Source organism: Pogona vitticeps, chromosome 2 (assembly GCF_051106095.1).
Source record: "Pogona vitticeps strain Pit_001003342236 chromosome 2, PviZW2.1, whole genome shotgun sequence".
Lineage (NCBI taxonomy): Eukaryota > Metazoa > Chordata > Lepidosauria > Squamata > Agamidae > Pogona > Pogona vitticeps.
The window spans coordinates 12,626,375-12,646,617 of NC_135784.1; the positions used below are offsets into that span (position 1 = coordinate 12,626,375).

General features: G+C 45.7%; 2 protein-coding genes across 2 annotated transcripts in view; both read left to right on the forward strand.

The window, feature by feature from the left end:
• Positions 1 to 13,379, forward strand: part of LOC144587411 (uncharacterized) — a 47,548-nt gene extending 34,169 nt beyond the window's left edge. The window contains 2 exon segments of the mRNA XM_078388000.1: positions 4,333 to 4,339; positions 9,389 to 13,379. Of these exon segments, the coding sequence (XP_078244126.1) occupies positions 4,333 to 4,339; positions 9,389 to 11,129 (1,748 nt within the window). The 3' untranslated portion in view covers positions 11,130 to 13,379.
• LOC140703858 (uncharacterized) overlaps positions 1 to 20,243 on the forward strand; it is a 97,658-nt gene that overhangs the window by 32,566 nt on the left and 44,849 nt on the right. The window contains exons 2-3 of the mRNA XM_078387988.1: positions 861 to 948; positions 7,146 to 7,272. The gene's annotated coding sequence lies outside the window, so the exon portion shown is untranslated. The remainder of the gene's footprint in view (positions 1 to 860; positions 949 to 7,145; positions 7,273 to 20,243) is intronic.

Genomic DNA, 20,243 nt, shown 5'->3' on the forward strand with positions numbered 1-20,243 from the left:
GGATGGGGACGATGACACACACACACACACACAGCTTAGCAGCTTCCTTGTTGTGTCGCTTGTGTGAACACAGACCGTCTTTTCCCGAAAAGGCAGGCAGGAGACAAATCGGAAAAAGATAGAGAAGGAGGCACACTTTTCCTCCCTGTGATGTTTTGGGGTTCGAAGAGAGCCAGCAGGTAATGTCCTGAGACCTGAACTCGGCCCGCCCTGGGTCGGCAACCCCACAACAAAAAAATGGAGAGGGCACGGAGGCTGAGGGGCGCCTTTGGAGATGCCCCCTGCCTTGGGATCCCCGAAGGGACCGAAATAACGAAGGGTCCCCACCCTCAGTCCGCTCCATCCATTGGACGGGCTCTGGCGTTTTTTAGACGTTGGTTTTGTTTACCATTCTTAGGGTAGCTTTGGCTTGATTCATTTTAATGTTTGTAGTCTTGCTGTTTTTAACTTTTAAATGCTGCCTTTTAATGATGTACGTAAGCCGCTTTGGCACCTTTTAAAGGAGAAAGATGGAGTAAAAATATTTTAAATAAATAGTGGGGAAAATACACTTCTGTTTCTTGCTGCCTTCATCGCATGTGTCCGTGGGAAACATGTCCTGTTGCTCTCTGGTTCCCTGCTGTTGCCCCCACCTCACTGGGTCGGTGGGAGCTTTTATCTTGGGCAACAGCGTGAGATGCTCTTTCCTTCCATCCCTCCCTCCCTTCCTGTGGTTTCTTTGTCGTCTGCTTTTCTGTTCCTCTTCTTCTGCTGCCTGAAGAAGAGAGATGGGGATGTAGTCCCATTCAATTGAAAAATGACGAAAGCACATACTGCATAAAGCCTCCAGGTTGATCTATTCTATTTTTCTTTTCTCCTAGGAAGAGGCAAGCCTGAGTTGATGTCTCTTTGCTCCTTTTGGGACCAAAAACGAAGAAGCGAATCCCAGATCCCTCCAACATTTGCAAGGTAAGTGAGATTTTAAGAGGTGGCTTAACTAACCTTGCACACACACTTTCCCCTCAGTTTTCTTGGACCAACAGGGATTTGAATCCATGTCTCCTGGTTTCCAGTCTGGTACTCCATTTACTACATCACACTGCCTCTCTGAACATGTGCAAAGTGGTGGTGTTTTGGGGTATGGTTTTCTTTGCATTTCATTTGGTTTTTTTTTTAAAAAAATATTGGAATCCTGCTCACCCCAAACCCCATGCTCACCAAGGGCAGGTCTTCTTGATAAGAGGCAAACCTTGGTCGTCCTGATTTGGGGTGTGGGGGTTCCCCTTCAAGCCTGTTTCCCCTTAACAAACAAGCCAGAGTGTGGGATTTTGTACTTTGGACTCTTATGATTACTGATTAACAGGTAACATCATTTCTGTGCCCACCTTCTCCTTCATTGGGAGGATAAAAGGGACAATAGATTAAGGCTGAACGCAAATAAAATGGGGGGCCCCCACCTGGGGGCCCCCGATGTCTGTGATTTTGATGGTTCCCAACACATGCTGGGGGTCCTTCTAGAGCAGGGGTCTCAAACATGTGGCCCAGGGGCCATTTGTGGCCCGGCAGATGATAATTTGTGGCCCCGAACTTGCCTGCCGCCCCCCGAGGTGCCCACGCATCCTCTGCTGTCAAGTGTCCAAAAAAGCCTTGCCTTGCTCGCTGGTTGTCTCCCAAGATAGCACCTCTTGCACCCTCCATCCAGCGAGCGAGGTGCGCTGATGGCCCTTTTTCCTGAGCCACCGCTGAGCGATGCTGAGGCGAGGCTTTTTTACTCTTGACAGCAGAGGACTCATGGGCATTTCGGGGGTGGCAGGCAAGTTGGGGGTCACAAATTATCATCTGGCGGGCCTCAGTTGGCCCCCAGGCCGTATGGTTGAGACCCCTGCTCTAAGTCTAAGACATTATCCAAAATATAAGTGGTGAATTAAAAATTCCTCCTTCATTTTCACCTGGGTTGGTATTCTGCTTTCTTCTCTTTTTGTTGCTATTGCTGCTTTATTTGGTTAGCAGGGCTTTGAGCAGACTTGTTGAAATAAATGAAATGTACACACTCCCTCTATTCTTTTCCAAATCTGCTGATTATCCTAAATCTACTTTCCTGGAGCCAGGTAGGTGGGACTCGTCAGCCCTGGAAGGCAGCCCATCTAGGAGAAGGAAAACTCCAAATTGAAACCTCCACTGCCTTTTGGCTATAACCACTTATGGAAAGGGCTTCAGGAGATAACCTCGAGGCAAAATCCGGAGCCGGAGTCCCGGAGGCATTTTCTTTCATTCTGCCAACTCCTGCGACGTTGCTGGAACCAGTTGTATTGGCTCTTGCCTTTCCACTGGACCATTTCAGCGACGTGGAGAGGGGGGACTTGCTGCTTGGGTAACAGCCTATCCTCCATACTATTTTACCCAGGCTTCGTGCTCTGGAGAGGACACTCCAGCTTCGCATACAGCGTCGAAACAACACGGGAAGTAGCAGTTACCGGTTATAAGTCTCTGCTCAATTGGCGTAGAGCAGGACGCCAGGGGCTACGTCTGACGGTGGGAGAGGTCATTGCACCTCACTAGGTAGATACCGCCCGCCTTAAGCTGGGCAGCCCCCAGCCAGTAAGGTGCTACCTCGCCACGGTGTGTTAACCTCACGGGGTGCGTGGGGTTTAGGGTGAAACCCGACAAGCAGATCGATAACCGTGCACCATGCAACAATCATAAGAAAACTTCTGCCCTAAAGCTGGGCACCTGGAATGTACGGACAATGACCCCTGGCTTTCCTGACTACGGCTTTCCTAACGACCTGCAAGAAATAGACGATGTGCGCAAGACAGCTGTCATTGACATGGAACTGAGTAGACTGCAGATGGACATTGTTGACCTGCAAGAGACAAGACTGCCAGACTCGGGATCTGTCAAAGAAAAAAACTTCTTATTCTTCTGGCAGGGAAAACCATCGAATGAGACCAGGGAATATGGTGTTGGCTTTGCAGTCAGAAACACTCTCCTGAGATGCATTGTTCCACCCACTGTGGGGAGTGAAAGAATCCTGTCTCTGCAGCTCCACTTATCAGCAGGACCAGTAACCCTCATTAGCACATATGCACCAACACTGTCATCCACTACAGAAGTGAAAGACACATTCTACGACGATCTGGCAGCTACTATCAAAAAAGTCCCTGAAAGAGAGTTACTGTTCATTCTTGGAGACTTTAATGCTAGAGTTGGTGCTAATCACAATTCTTGGCCCACTTGTCTAGGCCGTTTTGGCATTGGAAAGATGAACGAAAATGGCCAACGCTTACTGGAGTTTTGCTGTTATTATGGTCTCTGTGTCAGCAACACATTTTTTAATACGAAGCTGCAACACAGAGTTTCCTGGAGACATCCAAGATCCAAGCATTGGCATCAGCTCGATTTGATCCTCACTAGACGTTCTATGTATCACACGAAAAAGGAAGGAAGACCACGTATTGACATCAACAAGACTCGCGATCAAAGAAAAGTGAAGGAATTTGCCCAAGCACTCGAGGAAACCCTTCCAGGTCCAGCTAATGTAAATGCACCTGAACGATGGGAACACTTCAAGAACACTGTCTACAACACCGCCTTGTCCACCTTCGACAAGAAGACCAGAAAGATGGCTGACTGGTTCGAAGCCCATTCGGAGGAGTTAATGCCAGCCATTGAGGATAAGAGAAGAGCTCTAGCAGCATACAAAGCCTGTCCTAGCGAGTACAACCTGCAAGCTCTTCGAGCCGCTCGTAGCCAAGTCCAACAGGCTGCCAGGAGATGCTCCAATGACTGTTGGCTTCAGCTCTGCTCTCAGATACAGATAGCAGCGGACACAGGTAACATCACAGGAATGTATGATGGTATCAAGCAGGCCTTAGGTCCATTACAGAAGAAATCTGCTCCCTTGAAGTCTGCTACAGGTGTGATCATCCAGGACTGAGCACAGCAGATGGAACGCTGGGTGCAGCACTACTCCGAGCTATATTCCAGAAAGAATGTAGTAACTGAAGAAGCATTAAATAACATTGAGTGCCTGCCTGTCTTGGAAGAGCTGGACAGCAAACCAACCCTAGCAGAAATAAAAGCAGCTTTGGATTCCCTCACCTCCGGCAAGGCACCTGGACGGGACAACATCCCTGTTGAAGTGCTGAAATGCGGTAAGGAGATCATCATCACCGAACTGTATGAAATCTTTTGTCTCTGCTGGAGGGAAGGTGGAGTACCACAGGACATGAAGGATGCAAACATTGTCACATTGTACAAGAACAAAGGTGACAGGGGTGACTGCAATAACTACCGTGGTATCTCTCTTCTTAGCGTTGTAGGGAAGCTGCTTGCCCGTGTTGTGCTGAAGAGGCTCCAGGTGCTTGCAGACAGAGTCTATCCGGAATCACAGTGTGGATTTCGAGCAAATAGATCCACCACTGACATGGTATTCTCCCTCTGACAGTTGCAGGAGAAATACAGGGAACAACAACAGCCACTCTTAGTGGCCTTCATAGACCTTACAAAAGCATTTGACTTGGTTAGCAGGGATGGCCTTTTCAAAATACTTCCCAAGATTGGATGTCCACCTCGTCTCCTTAACATCATCAGGTCCTTCCATGATGGAATGAAAGGCACTGTAGTTTTTGACGGCTCAACATCAGATCCCTTTGACATCCGAAGCGGAGTGAAACAGGGCTGTGTCCTCGCACCAACACTTTTTGGGATCTTTTTTGCTGTCATGCTGAAGCATGCCTTTGGAACTCCAACAGAAGGTGTCTATCTCCAGACGAGATCAGACAGAAAGCTCTTTAATCTCTCTAGATTGAGAGAGAGGACCAAAGTCCAAATGAAATGCATGCGGGACTTCCTCTTTGCAGACGATGCAGCCATTGTTGCCCACTCTGCTGAAGACCTCCAACAACTCATGAATCGTTTCAGCAAGGCCTGCCAAGACTTTGGACTAACAATCAGCCTGAAGAAAACACAAGTCATGGGCCAGGGTGTGGACTCACCTCCCTCTATTACCATCTCCACACAAGAATTGGCGGTTGTTCATGACTTTGTGTACCTTGGCTCAACCATCTCTGACACCCTCTCTCTAGATGTCGAGCTGGATAAACGCATTGGGAAAGCAGCCACCATGTTCTCTAGACTCACAAAGAGAGTATGGCTCAGTAAGAAACTGACAACACATACCAAGATCCTGGTCTATAGAGCCTGTGTCCTGAGCACACTCCTGTACTGCAGCGAGTCCTGGACCCTTTGTGCCCGGCAGGAGAGGAAGCTGAACACCTTCCATATGTGTTGCCTACGACGGATTTTTGGTATCACCTGGCAGGACAGAGTTCCAAATAGAGTAGTCCTAGAACAAGCTGGAATTTTCAGCATGCATACATTACTGAAACAGCGACGTCTACGCTGGCTTGGGCACGTTGTGAGAATGGCTGATGGTCGGAGAATTAGTGCAGGGAAATCGCCCCAGAGGGAGACCACAGCTGCGATACAAGGATATCTGCAAGCGGGATCTGAAGGCCTTAGGAATAGACCTCAACAGATGGGCAACTCTGACATCTGATCGTTCAGCCTGGAGGCAGGCGTTACATCACGGCCTCTCCCAGTTTGAAGAGACCCTTGTCCAGCAGGCCGAGGCAAAGAGGAAGTCACAAAAGCAGCAAAACCAGGGAGCTGGACAGGGGACAGATTGGATTTGTCTTCAGTGTGGAAGAGATTGTAACTCTCGAATTGGCCTCCTCAGCCACACTAGACGCTGTTCCAAGTCCTCCATACAGAGCACGCTACCATAGTCTTTCGAGACTGAAGGATGCCTACATGAACTTTCCTGGAAGTAAGTCCATCTGATCATCTTGAAAGGAGTTGCCGGGCATTTATAGTTTTCAATCTAAAAACAAAAAAAGACAAAAAACACCCAGCTAAACCTCTGGAAGATGAAGCAAACTGGGAAAGTGAATCATTGGCCCATCGGCCCTACCCCAGAAAGAATGTAGCAGCTTCTACAAATTCTACAATGATCTGGCAGCTACTATAAAAAAAATGCCTGAGAGAGAGAGAGAGAGAGATACTGTTCATTCTCAGAGAATAATACGCTTGAGTTGGTGCTGATCACAATTCTTGGCCCACTTCTCTAGGCCATTTTGGCATTGGGAAGATGAACGAAAATGGCCAACGCTTGATGGAGTTTTGCTGTTATTATGGTCGTTTTGTCAGCAACACAGTCATTAATACGAAGCTTCAACGCAGAGTTTCCTGGAGACAGGCAAGATCGAAGCATTGGCATCAGCTCGATTTGATCCTCACTAGACACTCTAGCCTTCCTAGTATTACGATCACATACAGTTACCAGAGTGCTGATTGCGATAATGATCACTCCCTGATGTCTAGTAGAGTAAAACTGCGAACAAAGAGATTGTATCACACGAAAAAGGAAGGGGGACCACATATTGTCATCAAGATTCACTATCAAAGAAAAGTGGAGGAATTTGCCCAAGTGCTTGAGGAAACCCTTCCAGGCCCGTCTGATGCAAATGCATCTGAACAATGGGAACATTCCAAGAATGCTGTTTATAACAATGCCTTGTCCACATTTGTCAAGAAGACCAAAAAGACGGCCGAGTGGTTCGAAGCCCATTCGGAGGAGTTGATGCCAGCTATCGAAGATAAGAAGAGAGCTCTAGAAACATACAAAGCCTGGCCTAGTGAGTACAACTTGTAGGCTCCTCGAGTTGCCCATAGCAAAGTCCAACAGGTTTCCAGGAGATGTTATAAGGATTATTGACTTCAGCTCTCCTCTCAGATACAGATAGCAGTGGACACAGGTAATATCAAGGAAATTTAAGACGGTCTCCTTTAGTGTCCTGTTCCATAAACAGGCTTTCTAGATGCCTCCAGGAAACTCCCAAGGCAGGCAAGCGAGCAGTGGCCCTTTCACTGCTCCTGTTGTTGCCCCAGCAAGCTGGGATCCAGTGGCTTCTTCCTGGAGGGTGCTTTGAGCCAGAGGGATCAGGAGCACTTAGTAAATGTGTTTTCGAAAAGAAAGGCCTTTAACTTTTTGAAAGTTATCATAAAAGTTCCAGCCCTTTCATGTTAAATATTCTTTGGGTTTTAGGAGTTTATCTTTATGAAAAATACGAGGAAGACACACACACCCTTTTTTTTCCACTTAGGGTCCAGTGACCTTTGTGGATGCGCCCGTCTATTTCACCCAGGAGGAGTGGACATTGCAGGATCCTGACCAGAGGGCACTCCACCAGGAAGTCATAGAGGAGAACTGGAGAATGTTATCCTCTCTCGGTAAGTCCCCTTCTCTCCTCAGCTTATCTCTGTCTACCAGCACAATAATTTCTAGCAACAAAAAAGGGCAAGAATAATGTTTCAGTGTGGGAATGGTATCTGAACTCTCCACTAGCTACTTAATGCTGGACTGAGCAACCTCTAGACCTCCAGATATGCTATGTTCCCATCTCAGGACCTTTCGTTTGCCAAAGTGGAGTCGGGATGACAATATCCATTGACCACAAGAAGAGCTGATGGTTCTCAAATTGCACTAGAAGATTCTGGGAGGCAGCTCTAAGTGGGAATGAGGGTTTGGTCCTGAGAACTTACTCAGCAGGCTGTTCATAGATAGTAGCCTGATGATGGTGTGATGATTTAGAAAGCTGATGAGATGACGATTTCATAATAATGCGGTCTTTTGGGGAATATGCTGTACTTTACTATTGTGTCACAATAATTATTTTATTGTTTGGTCATCTTCGGCTTTAATATGAGAACTGATTTAATTATATTTTCATATGTATAATGTATTGCCTTAAATTCTACTTGATAAGCACTGGTTAGAGCAGAAACATTGTGCACCCCTGTGATAAAGCAGTGAAAAGTATACATAAAATATTACGAGGAAAATATGGGAATGCTCTGCTCTCTCTCTCTCTCTCTCTCTCTCTCTCTCTCTCTCTCTCTCTCTCTCTCTCTCTCTCTCTCACACACACACACACACACACACACACACACACACACACACACACAAAGTCAATCCATCCATCCAGTGTCATGAAGTCTCAGTGAAAGTGAAAGCAAGACAGTTCTGGAACTTTTTCCACCTTTAATGAGACCTATGAACTTTGCAATTCAATTGAACAACAAATTGAAATCTTTTAGATGGAGGGAAATAAAAAATAAAATACTGAAATAATATGTCTGCATCTGTGTGCACACCCTTAAACTAACACTTTGTCAAAGCACCTTTTGATTTTATTACAGCACTCAGCCTTTTTGGGTATGAGTCTATCAGTATGGCACATCTTGACTTGGTAATATTTGCCCACTCTTTGCAAAAACGCTCCAAATCTGTCAGATTGCAAGGGCGTCTTTTGTGCGCAGCCCTCTTCAGATATTGAATCGGATTTAGGTCTGGACTCTGGCTGGGCCATTCCAAACTGTTACTCTTCTTCTGGTGAAGCCATTCCTTTGTTTGATGTATTTGTGAAGGCTTTCATGGCTGGGATCTAATGGTTGTTGTGGGTTTTTCGGGCTTCTTGGTCGTGTTCTAAAGGTGGTTCTTCCTAACGTTTCGCCAGTCTCTGTTGCCGGCATCTTCAGAGGACAGCAAACTGTGCTCTGGGTAGGCTTGAGAGTGGAGTATTTATGGCTGTGAAAAGGCTAGTTGGTGAGATAGGCTATTGTCCTAATCAGGAAATGGTTGATTAGTTAGGAAGAACCACCTTCAGAACACGGCCAAGAAGCCTGAAAAACCCACAACAACCATTCCTTTGTTTATTTGCATGTATGCTTTGTGTCGTTGTCATGCTGAAAGATGAATGAAAGTTCGAGAAATTTCTTTCTAGTTTTCGGGAAATTTAAGTACAATCATTGGGGAGAATTTGAGAAGGAAAAAAAGTTAATCTACTTTGAATTTGATGTGGAAATGGAAATGATCCTCCCTCCATTACTCCTCCCACCAAAATGTCCCTCAGTGAAGATCCTTTCCAACCTCTAACCCAAAGGAACAACCTCTAGTCCAGCCTAATCCCCTCCTTGATTCTCTTACCTCACCTTTTTGCCTGTCTTTCCTTTCCCCTCTGTAACTCAGGCGGAGCGCAAAGACATCATTCCTTATTTCTGCAGATTTTGGAAGTTGTTGTTTCTCTTCTTTTTCTAATCTACCAGATGATGAAGAAGAGAAGAATTGCCCAGCAATATCTGGGATAACCTGGGCAGGAACTCATAATCAAGCAAAAAAACAGAGAAATGAAAATCGGAGTGGACAGCACGGACTTCACATGAAAGGACTGACGAAGGGGAGAAACAGCGTAATTGGATGTCATCTCAGTAGACAGCAAAGAACACATGCAGGGGCAAAACTGTATCCATGTATGGAATGTGGAAAGAGCTTCAGTCACACCAAAAGCCTCCATATACACCATAGAACTCACACTGGGGAGAAACCTTATAAATGCCTGGAATGTGGAAAGAGCTTTAGTCAGAGTAGTCACCTTAGGACACATGAAAGGACTCACACTGGGGAGAAACCACATAAATGCATGGAATGTGGAAAGAGCTTTAGTCGAATTAGTCACCTTAGGATACATGAAAGGACTCACACTGGGGAGAAACCACATAAATGCATGGAATGTGGAAAGAGTTTTAATCAGAGTAGTGCCCTTAGGTCACATCAAAGGACTCATACTGGGGAGAAACCACATAAATGCATGGAATGTGGAAAGACCTTTGCTCTGAGTGGTGCCCTTAGGTCACATCAAAGGACTCACACTGGGGAGAAACCATATAAATGCATGGAATGTGGAAAGAGCTTCAGTGAGCGTAGTAAACTTAGGTTACATCAAAGGACTCACACTGGGGAGAAACCACATGAATGCATGGAATGTGGAAAGAGCTTTAGTAGCAGTGGAATCCTTCGGTTACATCAAAGGACTCACACTGGGGAGAAACCATATAAATGCATACAATGTGGAAAGAGATTTAGTCGACTTAGTAGCCTTAGAACACATGAAAGGACTCACACTGGAGAGAAACCACATAAATGCATGGAATGTGGAAAGACCTTTAATGGACTTAGTCACCTTAGGATACATGAAAGGACTCACACTGGGGAGAAACCACATAAATGCATGGAATGTGGAAAGAGTTTTATTCAGTGTGTTGCCCTTAGGTCACATCAAAGGACTCACACTGGGGACAAACCAAATAAATGCATGGAATGTGGAAAGGGCTTTAGTCAAATTAGTAACCTTAGGACACATGAAAGGAGTCATACTGGGGAGAAACCACATAAATGCATGGAATGTGGAAAGACCTTTACTCAGAGTGGTGCCCTTGGGTTACATCAAACAAATCACACCGGGAAGAAGCCACATAAATGCATGGAATGTGGAAAGAGCTTTAGTCGAATTAGTCTCCTTAGGACACATGAAAAGACTCACACTGGGGAGAAGCCACATAAATGCATGGAATGTGGAAAGACCTTTAGTCAAATTAGTAACCTTAGGACACATGAAAGGACTCACACTGGGGAGAAACCACATAAATGCATGGAATGTGGAAAGAGCTTTGGTTGGATTAGTAGCCTTAGGTCACATGAAAGGACTCACACTGGGGAGAAGCCACATAAATGCATGAATTGTGGAAAGAGCTTCAGTTCGATAGGACGCCTTAGGTCACATGAAAGGACTCACACTGGGGAGAGGCCACATAAATGCAAGGAATGTGGAAAGAGTTTTATTCGGAGTGATCATCTTAGGTTACATGAAAGGACTCACACTGGGGAGAGGCCACATAAATGCATGGAATGTGGAAAGAGCTTTAGTCAAATTAGTCAACTTAGGAGACATGAAAGGACTCATACTGGGGACAAACCACATAAATGTATCGAATGTGGAAAGAGCTTTAGTCAGAGTAGTCAACTTAGGTTACATCAAAGGACTCACACTTGAGAGAAGCCACATAAATGTATGGAATGTGGAAAGAGCTTTAGTCAAATTAGTAGCTTTAGGAGACATTTAAGGAATCATACTGGGGAGAAGCCACATAAATGCATGGAATGTGGAAAGAACTTTAGTCGAATTAGTCACCTTAGGTCACATGAAAGGACTCACACTTGGGAGAAACCAAATAAATGCATGGAATGTTGAAAGAGCTTTATTCACAGTGGTGTCCTAAGGTTACATCAAATAACTGACACTGGAGAAGGACCACATACAGTGAACCCTTGACTTACGAACTTAATCCGTTCCAGAACAGCGTTCGTAAGTTGAAACGTTCATAGGTCAATTTCCCATAGGAATACATTGAAACCCTGTTTACCCGTTCCGGCCGAATAAAAAAATACAAAAAAATTAAAATCACCGAACACTACAAGCCACTGGGGCTGCAAAAAACAAATCCACCAGCCCAATCCCACACTGCAAAAGAAAAAATATTTTAAAAAGGCAAAAGTAGCACCTTAATTCCACCGCTGCTGCCAGGCCAGGGCTATGCTGCTGCTGCCAGGCCAGGAATGCTCTGGATCAGCCCTTCTGGAAAAGCTACAGGGTGGGGGAGAAAGGCAATCCAGCCTTTCTCTCTCTCCCCCCCCCTCCATGCTCAGGAGCAGCCCTTCGGGAAAAACATGAAAGAATTCACACTGGGGACGAACTAGAAATGAATGGAATGTGGATTCACAGCTTCTGATAAGTTAACAAGGCATAAGGTGATCATTCAGTATTTATTGGGTGGGGGGCTGGTTTCCACTGGAAAGACTAAGGAGCAAAATGCTGATCTAATGCAAGACAGAGAAAAGAGGGAGAATGGAGTGCATTTTGAAGTACCACTTGTGAAGCATTTTACTTCTGTCGTTAATTAACAGTAAAGGTAAAGGTAAAGGTTCCCCTTGACAATTTTTTGTCCAGTCGTGTTCGACTTTAGGGGGCGGTGCTCATCCCCATTTCCAAGCCATAGAGCCAGCGTTTTGTCCGAAGACAATCTTCCGTGGTCACATGGCCAGTGCGACTTAGACACAGAACGCTGTTACCTTCCCACCGAGGTGGTCCCTATTTATCTACTTGCCTTTGCATGCTTTCGAACCGCTAGGTTGGCGGGAGCTGGGACAAGCGACGGGCGCTCACTCCGTCGTGTGGATTCCATCTTTCGACTGCTTGGTCTTCTGACCCTGCAAGCACAGGCTTCTGCGGTTTAGCCCACAGCGTGGAACCTTGTGCAAAGAAAGTGAGAATAAGCATATATTGTGCCATGAAAGCTTTGATAAAATTAGTGTAAAAAGAGAAAAGGATGGATGTTCTAACGCTAACTGATGAAAGAAATGCAAGTAGTGAAGAGAGAGAAGCTGTCCTTTTAGAAGGCTTTACCCTCATAATAATAGTAATTTAGATTTAAAGACGTACCAATGAATTTGTATTCTCTTTATTTTGTGAACAAAATAAGTACATTCTGTATTAATTATGAGCAATGAGGTGTCTCTATGCTAATGTATTGAGAGTACAGTATTCTGCTTTGTAAAGGCAGGGATTGTTGGAAGGAATGGAAATTTTGGTTTTTCAAGCTCTGGTCTCTTCAGGCCCTGGACTGCACTGGGTCGGAAGTGACCAAATCCTTTGATCGTTAACATCTGAGCTTCGCAGAGACTGAAAAACCCAAGCCTTGGGAAGATTTGGTTTTTCTGACTGATGCAGAACAAAGGAATATAAATATTGGGGGACACCTCACAAAAACTGTTTTTAGAAATGAAAGGAGAACCATAGATGTTTGTTTTAATGGAGTACTACTTACGATGGAAGTATTGCCGGGTGAAAGTCCATAGAAAAGCGGAAAGATAACTATGTAGCAGTGTCAGTCATCAATGGAATTTTCATATGGCTGGGTGACAACAAAATTTTCTGTGTGTTAACAACACACAACCAAATAGTACTTTTTTATTTTCTTTATATTTATTTTTAAAGTTTAAATAGTTTTGCTTGTCTTTCATTAAAAATGATAAGCTTTTTTCTTTTTTATCATTGTATTCTTAGGAAGTCTGAAGTGTTCAAAAAATGTATTCTCTGTCTTTCTAGATTATGAGCTCCAGTGTTTTAATGTGTTTGTATTTTAGATTCAAACACATCTGACATTTTCCCTATTATCTAAATTTAAATTCTTGCATCTTTTTACAAGGTGAAAGGATGTGTTTTAAGTAAGCCTGCAGTTTTTGCATAACTGATGTTTGGATTTGAAGATCTGTACCAACAGTTTTTTGCTCACGCCTGTAAGACTGCCTTACATAAGTTTTTGGATTTAGTATATTTAAATATGGACTCTAGAGATGATGTAAATAAGTGAACTTGTACAGAATTAACAAGTTTTGGAATTGCCTGGAATCATTGCGACAATTAAAGACTTCTTAAGAACTACCCAGATGAGTTTCAAACACCTTGGTTGTATATATGAGGGAGAAAGTAATGCTATACCTATCCTGACTGGATTGCCATCCTTTCCTAAGAAGAGGAGGTAGAATCCCATGAATGGAAAGATAGAGAGATGAGAATGGTCACAGAGAAAACCAGGAGGATAGAGATAGTTCTGGGTGGAAGTTCCAGTGGGGGAAGCGGAATTTCCATCAGAGGAAAGGAAGGACCCACCAAGTAAAGGAACATTAGGAGCAGCAGAGGTGCAGGAGAAAAGGAAAGGAAGTTCTGACCTGGCAATATCAAAACCCTCATACAGGGGGGGAGGCCATTGAAATGCATGGAATGTAGGAGGACATTGGAGCACATATGAAATGTTGAAGATATCAGGGACGGGAGAAATTCCCTCCGTATCACATGCTCGCCATGGGAGTAAGATTTGAGAAGATCCCAAGGAAACAACAGACAAACGTCATGGTTCCTTACATGAATAAAAGTTGACCAAATAAGCGAAAGAGACACCTGTTACTTAGAGCACATAACAACATTGCTGAGAAATCAAAGCGTAGTCTGGATTCCTGCTTTTATATATATTTTTACTACATACTTCCATCAATAAGTTAGAACTGGCTAATCCATTTCTGCTATATTTCTTTCTTTCTTTGAAATATTTTCTCCTTAGAAAGGACCCAAGGGTGGTTTACATCATTAAAAGAAAATATTTAAAGCTCTCAGTGGTAAATAATCAAATATTTAAAAGGATCAATGTGGGGTTATTGTGGTCCCTGTGAGCAGCTCAAGCCAGCAGTCTGACTGCTGCATTTTGGACTCACTGAACCTTCTTGTCATTGTGGGTTGAAAACGTGATATAGACGTGTGAACTATGATCCGTTCGGTATCCACCATGACAAGCTTGAGTGTGCCCGGCTGAAATAGACACACTTTTTAGCAGCATTTGAGAAGCACACCTGTTGTCTCCAGCACACGTCTCATCCCAAAAGCTGATGACAGCATTTCAGCAGGGATGTTATCCCTCCCTGGTGCCTTGTTGGAGGAGAGGGAATCCAAGACCACTTTTATTTCTGCTAAAGGGGAGAAATGAATCATGAATCAGTTGGGTGGGAGGTTGGTTGGTTGAAAATATTTTACCCCACCTTTCTCTTTGAAAAGGACCCAAGGCAGCTTACAACAATAAAAGACAATACTCAAAGTTCAAAAAAATGTGGTTAACTTCATTAAAGTTTAAGATTCCCCCTGACAAGTTTTGTCCAGTCGTGTCCGACTCTAGGGGGCGGTGCTCATCCCCGTTTACAAGCCAAAGAGCCAGCATTTGTCCGAAGACAATCTTCCGTGGTCACATGGCCAGTGAGACTTAGACACGGAATGCTGTTACCTTCCCATCGAGGTGGTCCCTATTAATCTATTCGCATTTGCATGCTTTTGAACCGCTAGGTTGGCGGGAGCTGGAACAAGCGACGGGAGCTCACTCCGTCACCTGGATTCAATCTTTCAGCTGAAGATCTACAGACCTTACAGTACAGAGGCTTCTGCAGTTTAACCCGCAGTGCCACCACGTCCCTTCAGTTTAACTTCATTAAAAGACAATAATTATAACTCTGGCACCTTACATGTTTAATAGGCAATATTAAGGGAAATATTATTTTCAAAAAAAATTGCTCTGAGAAATGGAAAAGACAAAAATGGAAAACACTCGTAGTCCTAACAATCCAGTCAAACCAGAAATTCATAACAATATAAAAATCACCCACAGGTAGCTGGTTATTGAGAGAAGAGTTTTGGTCTTCAAAGATGGGAGGATAGCCAAGAGGAGACCAGCTTGGCCTCCAGTGGGAGGGAGTTCCAAAGTCTCGGAGAAGCAACACCCAAACAGACCTGTAAAGGTGGTGGGATGAGGAGAAAAGCCTCCCCTGATGATCTTAACTCCCAAGGAGGCTCACCATGGGAGACATGGGCTTTGAGATAGCTGGGATCCCAGCCAATTAGGGCTTTATACTGGTTAAAACCAGAACTTTAAATTGAACCCAGTAGTAACTGATCAGCAGCCAGTGGAGCTGCTGTAATGCGGGAGTTATGTGATCCCGATAACCAGCCCGAGTCACCAATCTGGCTGCTGCCCATGTGTGTACACTTCTTTTAACCTGGAAATGTTTTTCATATCGTGAAAGGTTTAATTGCAGTTTGCTGTGCATGTTGTGGTTCATTGTGATTTGGAATACATTTACGCTTTGGCAGCCTGTGGACACTGTGTGAGGATGAGAGCAACCCTAAGGATACTCTCCAGGGTTTACCATCCGTCTCCCATATCAGAAAGACGGAAGAGGAGGCAGAAACCATTGAAAAAGTGTTTAGACAACAGTGGGTGGTGGAACACCAAAGAGTGAGCCCGGGGTGGCTGGATGTTTGCAACTCATGCCATTTTTCTTTTTCTTTTAAAGAATGGGGTGCCTGCACTGTCCTGTTAACTTCACCTCTAAGAGAGCTGCCTTGACAAGCTGCCAACAGGGCTGTTTAACCAACTTCCTCCATTCTCCATGAGTGGCTGGCTAACACAAACCGACCCCCAAGAAATCTGAATTCTCCCTGTGTGAACTTGACAGCGAATGAACAAGCGTTTCTTTCATGGTATAGTCATGCTCTTATTCTCGGGAAAGTGACACTGGCATTCCAGCTCTTGAAGGATGGCACAGTGGGTTAATTAAGATAAAAAAATAGATTAGGTAGGTAGGTAGGTAGGTAGGTAGGTAGGTAGGTAGGTAGGTAGGTAGGTAGGTAGGTAGGTAGATGGACCCACATTACCCTCTATTTTCAAACTGCTCTGCTTATATTTACCAGGGGCGAAATGATATTCCCACCCACTAAATGCAGTTTTTAAAAAAGATCTGTAGTGACTCATTCTTGGACTTCTGAAAATAAACCTTGGAAGCATGACAAGAAAAGGGGAAGTGAAACACAGAGAAATGTTTACACAACAAGGAGAGAAAGCAATAACATCCCTGCCTGGGGAATAATCATCTCAAACAAAAAAAGGGAGGCAGGGGTTCTGATAAAGGAAAAAGGTCCAGTCAAAATGGTTGAGAAGGAACGAAGGGGAAGGGGATTCCAACGCTGGTCAGAGAGACCATTTCTGGTTTGTGTGTTTTTGTGTGTTTTATAAAGGAACACTCTTTTGATTATGAAGATATTTTATAGAGGGACATGCGTAGGAAAGCTATTTATTTATTTACTTGCTTACTTACTTACTTATTGCAAAAAGGTGCTCCCTTCCCACCGCCACATCCTCTGAAGGCTCCTTACAGTAACTCTGCCTAATTCATTGTATCAGAAGGGGAACATAACTACCTGTTTCGTGTTACTGCCACTCATTACTTTTCTCTTGTTTCCCTTCAATTTTGGGGGAAACTGGCTGGATGACTGGGTGGCTGTGAATGGGATCACTATCTAAGGGAGGCGGTTCCTCATCTAAGGCGGGAAGGAGGAGAGGGGTCATCTTTTTTACTTTAACAACTTCAGGTTTATTAACAGTCAACGGATCAACATTAGTGGAAAACGGGTCTAGAAAGGTTAACTCGAGCCTTGCCCAGTCACCTTCTAGCGGCGAAGTGTTATGCCTTGCATCTGGCCGAATCACACGTCGTCATCTGCCCTGATTCCTAGGAAACACGACCACTGAGCACTCCAGAGGTTCAATGTTCACTTCCTCTTTCTGTCTTGGGAAGGGATGAGGGAGCAGTCCTCCCACTCTCAAGTGGGGAAAATCCCTTAACAATTCTTGCGTCTTGACCCTCTCATATTCAAGCAACCTCTTCAGCTCTCTCTTCCTTTTCCACAACTCAGCCTTCGCCCGCTGGTATTTATATCTTCCTGCCAAACTGGCAGCTCTTGTTCTACACCTATCACCATTGGTCACCCTGTACAATGACTTGTTGAGGGAGGCCGACAGGGGTAAAATATCTCTGTTGGTCCTCCTCAACATCTCAGTGGCCTTCGATACCGTTGACCATGGTATCCTCCTGGGGAGGCTCTCTGAGTTGGGCATTGGTGGCTTGGCTCTGGCTGGCCTGGTTCCGTTCCTTCTTGGAGGACCGCCCCCAGAGAGTGCAGCTTGGGGAGAGTATTTCGGCCCCGTGGAGTCTCAATTGTGGGGTTCCACAGGGGTCGATCATCTCTCCAATGCTGTTTAACATCTATATGAGGCTGCTGGGTGGGGTCATCAGGGGGTGTGGAACATTGTGTCATCAATATGCTGATGACACCCAGCTCTACATTTCCTTTTCACCAACTGCAGGTGATGCCGTCCTGTCCCTCCAGCGCTGCTGGGAAACATCCTCATGTCTGAGGTGGTGGCCCTGGCCGCAAAGAGTGGGGTCTGCAGCCTGGGGGTACACCTGGACCCGATGCTCACCATGGAAACGTAGGTGGCGTCGGTAGTCCGCACCGTCTTTTTCCACCTTTGGCGGATTGCCCGGCTGCGACCTTACCTAGACACAGGGGCGCTCACTACCTTAGTACATGTGCTCGTAATTTCTAGATTAGACTACTGTAACGCACTCTACGTGGGGCTTCCTTTGAAGCTGATGCGGAAACTTCAAGTGGTGCATAATGCGGTGGCCAGACTCCTTACTGGAGTGAGAAAATACCAACATACCTCTCCTACTCTGGCCATACTGCACTGGCTGCCCATCCGTTTCCACATTGACTTCAAAGTGTTAATGTTTACATATAAAGCCCTAAACGGTTTAGGACCTTGATACTTGGAGGAACGCTTACTCCCAACTAGTTCTACCTGCGTCACCTGCGCGAGCCAGGAGGTGAGGCTGAGGAGCCTGACAGCGAGGGAGGCCCGGAAGGAAAGAACTAGAAACCGGGCCTTCTCGGCGGTGGCTCCTCTCCTCTGGAATAGCCTACCTCCGGAGATTCGCGCTGCACCCTCGCTGGTTACTTTTAAGAACCAACTAAAAACATGGATGTATAGGTAGGCCTTCCTTCCCAGTTAATTACTGTCCTCTTTCCTTTTCTTTTTCTCTTTATTTGATTTATTTTGTATTTTTCCCATCTTGCAGAATCATTTAATTAATTAATAAATTTTTCTTGAACTTGTTATGCTTCATGTTGTAAGCCGCCTAGAGTGGTTGAAATGACTAGATAGGCAGGGTATAAATACAACAATAACAGCAGCAACAATAACAATAACAATAACAATAACAATAACAACAACAACAACAACAACAACAACAACAACAAGAAGAACAATAACAATAACAATAATAATAATAATAATAATAATAATAATAATAATAATAATAATAATAATAATAATAATAATAATAATAATAATAATAATAATAATATAGACAGGCAGGCAGGCAGGCAGGCAGACCCACAGTCCCCTGTATTTTCAAACCTGTACTGCTTATATTCACCAGTGGCGAAATGATATTCCCACCCATTAAATGCAGCTTTTAAAAGATTTGTAAGAGCTGATGAGTGACTCATTCTTGGAATTCTGAAAATAAACCTGGGAAGCATGACAAGAAAGGGGGAAGTGAAACACATGGGAACGTTTACACAACAAGGAGAGAAAGCAATAACATCCCTGCCTGGGGAATAATCATGTCAAGCAAAAAAAGGGAGGCAGGGGTTCTGTCAAAGGAAAAAGGTCCAGTCAAAATGGTTGAGAAGGAACAAAGGGGAAGGGGATTCCAACGCTGGTCGGAGAGACCATTTCTGGTTTGTGTGTGTTTGTGTGTTTTATAAGTCAAAAGACGCCCTCAGGGGATGGGGTGTGGGGGAGGGGAAGCCTGCCAAAGCGTCCCTCAAAGAGGTTCAAAGGGCCTTGAAAAGAAACTTCGAGGCGTCCCTTGGGCATCTGAAAGCCACGACGGGGCGGGCAACGCGCGTGGCCCTGGGTGGGGGCGGAAGTGAGACACACACACACACCCCGTGCGCCTGCCTTCTCCAGGTGAGCTGCCTCCCACCCACCTCTCCCCCGCCACCATTCGTGCAGGAGGGTGGAAGGGGAGGAACCTAGAGCTAGGAAGGCGTCCGAAGGGCTCCTCCCCTTGATGCTCTTCGAAGGGGAACCGGAAGCGGGGATCCTGCAGCGCCTGCCTCTTCCCCTTCGGCCCAAAAAAGGCGCCTGGAGGAGAGAAGCGGGGCTCTTGGGGGCGCCTCCCGGATCGGGACCTGGACGGAGGTGGGCGCTGGAGAGGGGGGGGACAGGTGGGGGGGGGAAGAGATTTGCAAGGGGGGGTGAGCTCCCCGCCAGTCTCGGAGGAGAGGGGGGGCTGCTTCTCCCCGTATTGCTGATGGTGCCCTGTTGTGATTTCCGGTGCTCGACCTGCTTGTAAGGCATTTTTCCTCCCTCTGTCTCTATTTCGGTGGGGTTTGAAATGGCCAGTCTTCCTCTCCAGTCTCTCCTTCTCCGGGCATGGCCGAGGGAGCCCCGTGGTGGTTTGCGCTCCACGACCTTCGTGCAAGGCGGGTCTTCCCTCTGGGTCTCCTCCGGAAGCAGGAGGGGAATTCAAAGGCGGGAGAGAGGGGAATCTCTGGGGCCCAGATCCCTCCCCAAGGGGCAGGGAGACCCACCCCCCAGGCCCCCTCCCTGCAAGGCCCTAGTAGGGCTTCCTGGAGGATGGGGTTTCCCCCCCCCCAATTCTCTGCAAGGGGACTCCCACCTTCCTCTCCATCCTGCGAGCATCCCTGGTGGAGGGGAAAGAAAGGAACTCGGGGAGAAAGAAAGGAACGTGCCTTCTTCTTCCCTCTCCCTCCCCCCCACCTCCATCTGATGAAGGGGGGCCCTCTGGGGGGGCCCTCCCTGTCACCAAGGGACAAAGTCCCTCCCCCCCCCGT